The 6,979-nt window shown below is 41.2% G+C and overlaps 1 protein-coding gene across 2 annotated transcripts; it reads right to left on the bottom strand.

The window, feature by feature from the left end:
- Positions 1-131: 131 nt before the first annotated feature.
- LOC140855738 (receptor-like serine/threonine-protein kinase SD1-8) lies at positions 132-6,439 on the bottom strand. 2 transcript variants are annotated; one of them, XM_073252348.1, is made up of 7 exons: positions 5,134-6,439; positions 3,613-3,735; positions 3,311-3,477; positions 1,234-1,444; positions 896-1,133; positions 657-807; positions 132-582 (listed from the first exon to the last, which is right to left on the bottom strand). In XM_073252348.1, the coding sequence occupies exons 1-7, from the start codon at positions 6,410-6,412 to the stop codon at positions 274-276; spliced, it is 2,478 nt and encodes an 825-aa protein (XP_073108449.1). In that variant the 5' UTR covers positions 6,413-6,439; the 3' UTR covers positions 132-273. The 2 variants fall into 2 exon arrangements, with proteins under 2 accessions (XP_073108449.1, XP_073108450.1); XM_073252349.1 differs by having other exon boundaries at positions 3,613-3,732.
- Between the last annotated feature and the right edge of the window lie 540 nt (positions 6,440-6,979).

Genomic DNA, 6,979 nt, shown 5'->3' with positions numbered 1-6,979 from the left:
GGAGAAACATATTGTTAATTTATCAAAAATCAGATCATCTCAATTGCTGAAACAAAAAATAATCATCATTAACCCGAATATGGTATTTCTTAGGCTTTAATGTGGAAAAAAAACAAGAGAAAAAAAAAATATATATACACATACAACAATCTCTTCCACCAAAATCAATACAATCCAAATCCTCAACATGCTTCGACCAGAAAGATTCCCTGAGTTAATTAGCAAGCTTCATTTTTCCTATTTTCTACAAAAATCAACGTATAAGCTATCAAACTATCGGCCTTGTAACATTGTAACGGACATACTATTCAATGTACATGAATCTTGCTTGCTTGAAGAGGACTCTACTTCAAGGGGAATTCTTCTCGTACCAAAACCAGGTTGTCTAGGATTTGGTATTGCCGCGCTGTCACTACCCAACATCAATACTACTGACGACATTAATGGTCGATCTTCCGGGCGTTCTTGGACGCATAGAAGACCCACTTTTATACATTTTATTACCTCATTTGCGGGAAAGGAGTATCCCAGTGATTCATCAACTAGCTGCAAGCTCTTCTCCTCATTCCATAAACTCCAGGCCTAACAAAATTCCATTGAATGTCAGAATTTGAGAAAGAGGTTCCCACAGATGAAATAATTTGATCCACACTTACATGTGCAAGAAGATTTAGGTGGGAAGAGTGGGCGTAAACTCCTCTATTTTTCTTTCCACTAATGATCTCCAGAACTAAAACACCGAAGCTAAACACATCAGATTTCACCGAGAAAACGCCATCCATTGCATACTCAGGTGACATGTATCCACTGGATTTCACCAAAAAAATGGTTAAAATTAACCATGAGCATTTTTGGTGAGAATATAATCACAAACATATTTGTTAATCATACTTACTATGTGCCAACTACTCTTCTGGTGTTGACTTCTGTCTCATCTCCTCCAAAAATTCGTGCCATACCGAAGTCTGAGATTTTTGGATTCATCTCTTTATCGAGAAGAACATTGCTAGCTTTAAGATCTCTATGAATAATTCTGAATCTGGAGTCTTGGTGAAGATAAACAAGTCCTCGGGCAATCCCTACAATGATATGATAGCGGGTTTGCCAATTCAGCAATGCGCTTTTTTCTTTATCTGGCAAGAGTTCAAAGAGATAAACAGGTCTTAGATTTTTCTTGATTTAATAATAATGATAATACAATGAAAGGAAGGGAAATGGGAAAGAAAAGCAAACCAAATAAGAAGGCGTCCAAACTTTTGTTGACCATATACTCATATATCAACATTCTTTCCTCTCCTTGAATGCAGCAACCCACAAGCCGCACAAGATTCCTGTGTTGAAGTTTGGCAATTAGCACAACCTCGTTTTTGAATTCATCAAGGCCTTGTACTGAAGTTTTAGCTAGTCTTTTCACTGCAATTTCTTGTCCATCTCCGAGTTTACCCTGGTAAATAACACATCCAACATACCAATAACATTAGTAAACTCTTTTTAATGTAAACATTAGTAAACTCATGATCATATAGATCCCTTGATTCCCTATTGTATGGGATCAGGATCAAGTCCATAATTAAATGTATATTTGGAATTAGTTTACAACCTTTATTGCTGACATTTGAACTATAAGGACCCCCACAGATATGTGTTAGTCCCATATTAGGAGTTTATTGAGGAGGTTTCGGATATTAAAACAAGGTGAAGGACCTCAAATAATAATCTTTGGGTAGTATTTTTTTTTCAATGAAATCCTGAGTCATCACAAATGGTGTATGTGGCTAATGGACATTGCATTATGCATGGGTCTTTTTGGGACTAGCTATGAACCAACCATGCTTTTGTGTTTAGACCCTCTTACTGACGATGATACCAATATTCAATCCAATGTGAGGAGTATGTGAGGACCATTGTAAAGGCATATGTTTAGTCCCATACTGAGTGTACATTAGGAAGTTTTTGGCTGATGTCCTACATCACTATCGACTTTGGTTCAGATCAATTGATTCTTTTGTTAAGAAAAAGGGAGATCAATGCATAATTATCCAGATTTTGATTTTTGGTAATACACTACCCAAGAACCAAAAAAAAAAAAAAAAATCTCTTAATGCTAAGTAGAGAAGTATGAAAATTGGAGCAAACCCTGCTTCCGAAAAAAAAAATCTTTACTAATTGTGCCTTTATGTTTGAAAGGGGAAAATGGGGTTGCAGCTTTGCACTTGCTAGGAGAGAAGCAACAATAGATGAATTCTTGTGTTGGCTATTGGAAGATACAAGTTCCTCACTGCAAAATCCAAAGATATAGCTGACCATATGCTAATCATTAAGTATCTCTGTAAGGTCACTCCGTGACAGTGAATCTGTAAGTTTATTTCTAAAATGTATTCTGACTGTCAAGGATCTTATTGTTTATCAAATAGTCCTAGCTTGTAGAGTTATCGCCAAAGTTATTTCCGCAAGGCATGCTTGCTACTTGCCTCCCTTGGCTGATAAAGCTCGATCTGGGTTCCTTAATGGAAGAACTATACTCAGAAAGCTTTCTGTGTACACATGAAGATGTAGCTAGTCTACCGTAAAAGCTAGCTTTGTAAACTAGATTTTGAAAACGCATTTGATAAATTAAACTGGAATTGCTTTCTTGATTTAATGTTGGTTAGAGGGTTCCCTGCTGAGTGGGTTTCTTGTATGGGTGGCAATAGGTTGGGTCAAGTCAAGGACAACAACGTCTAAAACCTTGACCTATACTTGACGTGATATCGGGTTAAGACCTCCTGTCCCATATCCAAACAACAGGTCATTTTGGGTCACTCATTTGGCCCTAACTTAAACCATTTTATAAGACTGAATTTCTAATAAATCTATGCTAACTCATTCAATCTAATTAACTCATCTGCAGGTTTTCACTCTTTGGTGAACTGGAACACTGCGTAAATCTAAAGGAGGTGGATTGAGTGTGAAACATCTTCAGTATTGGAACCATTTGTTGTGGGTAAAAAATGGGCCCGGAATTTTCTTTGAAAGGAGGAAATCATTTGGGAGAAACTGATATAATCAGCTTAGTATTCCAGATAAAACACTGGGTTTAAGACTTGAAAGATCTAGATTTGGCATCCCTCATACTTGGCCTGACATCTCTAAGAACCTAAAAATTTTTCTGGAACAGCACATCTTTCAAGCTTCTAATAATAATAATAATAACAGATTTGCATGAGAGCATGCATTCACAAATATTGATATCCTCATGATGCTCAAAGTCCAACACCTTTGACATCAGTCGAAATAAAATAAATGTGGAGTTTAACTCAATCAGCGATACCTTATAAACAGGGCCAAACCCGCCCTCTCCAAGCTTGTTGAGAATGGAGAAGTTGTCTGTGGCAGCCGCGACGTTGCCCAGCTCAAATAAAGGCAGCTCTAAGTCATCTCCTTCGAAATGTTCTTCACTAATGTTTTGGTCACTCAAGGAAGTCGCACCTAACATAACTGTACCAAATAGCAGCCAAATTAATTCGCAGTAAAGTTGGACAACCTGTCATCTGGTGTTACAACGTGGATCACAAGTCGAAGCAAACAACTGGAACGAGGAAAACATTTCTGGGTACAAAGATTTCTGCTTACCCCGTCTCCTTTTCTTCCTTCGCCACAAGAAAAAGCCCACACAAACAAGTAGGAGCACCACTAAAACAAGGACGACAATGATTGCTATCGGTGCATGTCCACTCCCGTGAGATTGGGCGGCTGCTGAACCATTGACATTGTTATCATTATCATCATCATACCAGTTAGGAAGCGTTTTGAAGTGCATTAACAAATTAATGACTGTAAATTTGGATGATGTAAAGCGTTTTTAAAATGCATTTTATCAGCATTCATGACTGGCTCAACTGTTGACTTAGAGGTAGAAAAAGGAAAAAACGCATTCCACACGCTAGCATTGGATGCCATGACAGAGAAATTTAGATAACGTAGGAATATACTTTTCTGCTTCCGATTGGGGCGAACTTGTTTTTTTTTGACTCTTGATGCACATCACTGTATGTCCTATTATGCAATTCTTATTTGAAAAAGAAAAAAAATGGTTTAAAAAAAAAAAAAAAAAAAAAAAAAAAAAAAACTCGATCCATTTGCAGTATTCTTTGGCACGAGGGCGGCCAATTTGACACTTGCTGCAAATGTTCAATACGTGCCAACCAAAGCCATGCATGTGTGTATTAAACAAAAACAAAAGATCATGCATGCGCTGTCAAATATTTCAATTACCAGTAGTAAAAGTTAATAAGGTTTATGTACACGCATCCAAGGAACCTATGATAATCATACCTTGTAGTTGATCGCCCCAGGAACTCAATCAAATTTAGACCTAATTTGGACCCTAAATACTGTCCCTGTGCCAAATTTTGCTTCATCTTGCAGGAACTAAACAGGATCAAATCTCAGTTTGCTGGAACCAAATATAGATAGTCTAAATTGTATGATGCTGATTAAAATTTGATCAGCCCTGATCCAAAAATAAATCGGTCTAAGGGCAAATCCTAGACTCTAAACTAATTTGGATGGTATCTAGATACCTCGAAGGTTAGCCATTATCAAAAAAAAAACAAAAAAGAAAATTTCCTGGAAGGTTAGCCGGTCAGCATCATGGACGAAGACTTAGCCGGTCAAAAACATCGGCGTTTTGTATCACATTCTAAACCAAACAACGAACCAATTGGACCGCCACCACCCAATTTTATTCAATTGGTTGCTATCATCCGATGTACAGCTCCGCTACACCTAACAATTAATTTGCAGCCCACTATAATATGTAATATAATATTCACCGGGGAAGCCTCTTACTTTTTTTGACTTGTCGAGAAAAGAAAATTAATGTGCAGCTTCGCTCACACTGTTTCATGTCGGTTTGTAGATGCGCATACCCCAATAATTAACATTACTCTAAGCTCGCTAACCAATGGATTGTACGCCTAATAACAACCATGCACATACTTCAAAATTAAAAGGCATAAATTAGCTTGATATGCTGATCAATAAGGATCAAATCACGCAAGTAGGGTACGTACCTGGTCCTCTGGTGTACAATACACGAATCAATTTAATCTCAACCTACAATTACGATGAGATCCATGGAAAATAACATACCTATATCAGCCGCTGCCAGCCGGACGTAGAGATCTTGTCCAGAATCTGTGTACAAACGTATATCGGTAAGCTCCGACAACCACATTGTGCACCCACTTCCACCCCCACTGATGTTAGCACTAGCAAAAGCGGTGCAAGAGCAATTCTTCAAGCACATAGCCTTGCATTCATCAAGGTTCATGCTCATGTCCACACTGCAATTTGATGTGTCCGGCAGCTTTACGCGGCTCACCGTCACGAACCCATCCGTTCCATTCTTGCAGTCCAGCTTGGTCTTCCTCACGCACCCATCGGACCCATCCCGAAGCTCCCAATTCGCCGGCGACTTCGGCGTGAACCCCTGCAGGCACTCGCAAATCGGCGAGTTGTTCGGGTCGCAGGCCCCGTAGGGCCCGCATGTCGACAGTGGGTCGCACTGGTCCTTGGGTGCAGACCAGAAGATGTTCCACACGCCATTTCCGGCGAGCCACACCGACCGTTGTACCACGCCGGACTCGTTAACCACCAGCCTTGATACAAGGGACGGGTTCACTATATCATACGAGTAGGTCACCTCCTCCTTGTTGTTCACGAAGCTGAAGGTGAAGCCTTGGTAGGTGGTGGTGCCCGGGATGCCGCTGAACTGTAGCCCATTCCACGGCCCGGTCCTCCACAGTTTCCGCGTCCCATCCCAGAGGAATACCTCGGGATCGCCATCTATATCCATGGCGCCGCAGTACTCCCCGGGGGATGGATCGCTGCTGCTCTTCCACGCCGTCAGGTTGCGGTTCAGGCCGCTTGTTAGGTCCACCCCGAGCTTCATGCCGGGCAGCAGCGTGTCCGTGGGGTGGTCGAAGCTTTGCCATGCGAAGCTATTGGAGTCGGTGCTGCTCCCTTCTTTCACTACGAAGTTCGCATCGTCCAAGAGTTGTGCAACGGGATTGCTTAAGCCCGTCGCGGCTGTGGACCAGACGACGGTGGAGTTCTCGGTGGAAATGATGAGGCTGCCGTTGGTGGCGATCGATAGGCTTCCGCCCGTCGATTCGGTGATGGGATTCTCGCGGTTGGCCACCCAAACTATCGTCTGGATGGGGATTTCGTAGTACCATATGCCGATGTACCGGTTCCTTGAGTTGGAAGGGCTGAAGAAGCCTAGCGCGAATCTCCCGCCGGAGGAAATTAGGGTTTCATTGTCAGCAAGAGGCTGGTTTGGATTTAGGGTGTCACCTGCAATGGAAAGGGAGAAGAAGAGGGTGAACAGTGATGGTAGAAGGAATGACCTGTTGTGGATTGTTTTCATGACTCCGAATGGGAAAGATGTCTCGAGGAGTACCAAATGTTAATATGGATTCCGCTGGTTTTAGATCTGCAGGATCAAGTTGACAAGTTGGACAATTATCCCGTCGGTCATGTTGGACTCCATCATTCTATAATCTTTCTTTATGATTAGTGGTGATATATGCTGGAAGTCATGACCATGACGGGATGGTTACAACGAACATAGCCTCATGATGTGTTTGGGAGGTTGAGCATCTATTAATACGATGGCCCACATAGACAGGACCTAGCAAGGTGTTGACGAAATCATTAGGGGGCAAAAAAACATATTGGTACTTCGCCCCTAAATTGAGTAATTAATTCTGCTATCGTTGGTTGATGTTGGTATAAATTTAGGGTCCCATCAGGTCTCACATTTCTCAGACGAAAACGTATCACAGCCGCCAGATTCAACTCTTACCAATTTGTGAACCACATGACGAGGAGGGTCCTTGTCACCTTTACAGAGAAGCATAGCTGCTTTTGTTCAATTATTTATTTGTGGAGTCGCAGTTGCTTTTCGGCGAAGAAAAGTGTTTCCTTCTTTTGC

The sequence above is a fragment of the Elaeis guineensis genome, chromosome 2, assembly GCF_000442705.2.
Source record: "Elaeis guineensis isolate ETL-2024a chromosome 2, EG11, whole genome shotgun sequence".
In the NCBI taxonomy this organism is placed as follows: domain Eukaryota; kingdom Viridiplantae; phylum Streptophyta; class Magnoliopsida; order Arecales; family Arecaceae; genus Elaeis; species Elaeis guineensis.
The sequence above is the reverse complement of the archived record's forward strand: the minus strand, read 5'-3'. Positions and strand labels throughout refer to the sequence as shown.

Bases quoted from the DNA above. Each gene is read 5' to 3' on its own strand.
- LOC140855738 (XM_073252348.1), bottom strand. From the start codon at position 6,412: ATGAAAACAATCCACAACAGGTCATTCCTTCTACCATCACTGTTCACC. The intron at 1,134-1,233 runs GTTTGCTTTTCT...AACTCTTGCCAG, and splicing joins TTTGGACGCCTTCTTATTTG to ATAAAGAAAAAAGCGCATTG. The intron at 808-895 runs GTAAGTATGATT...GGTGAAATCCAG, and splicing joins AGAAGAGTAGTTGGCACATA to TGGATACATGTCACCTGAGT.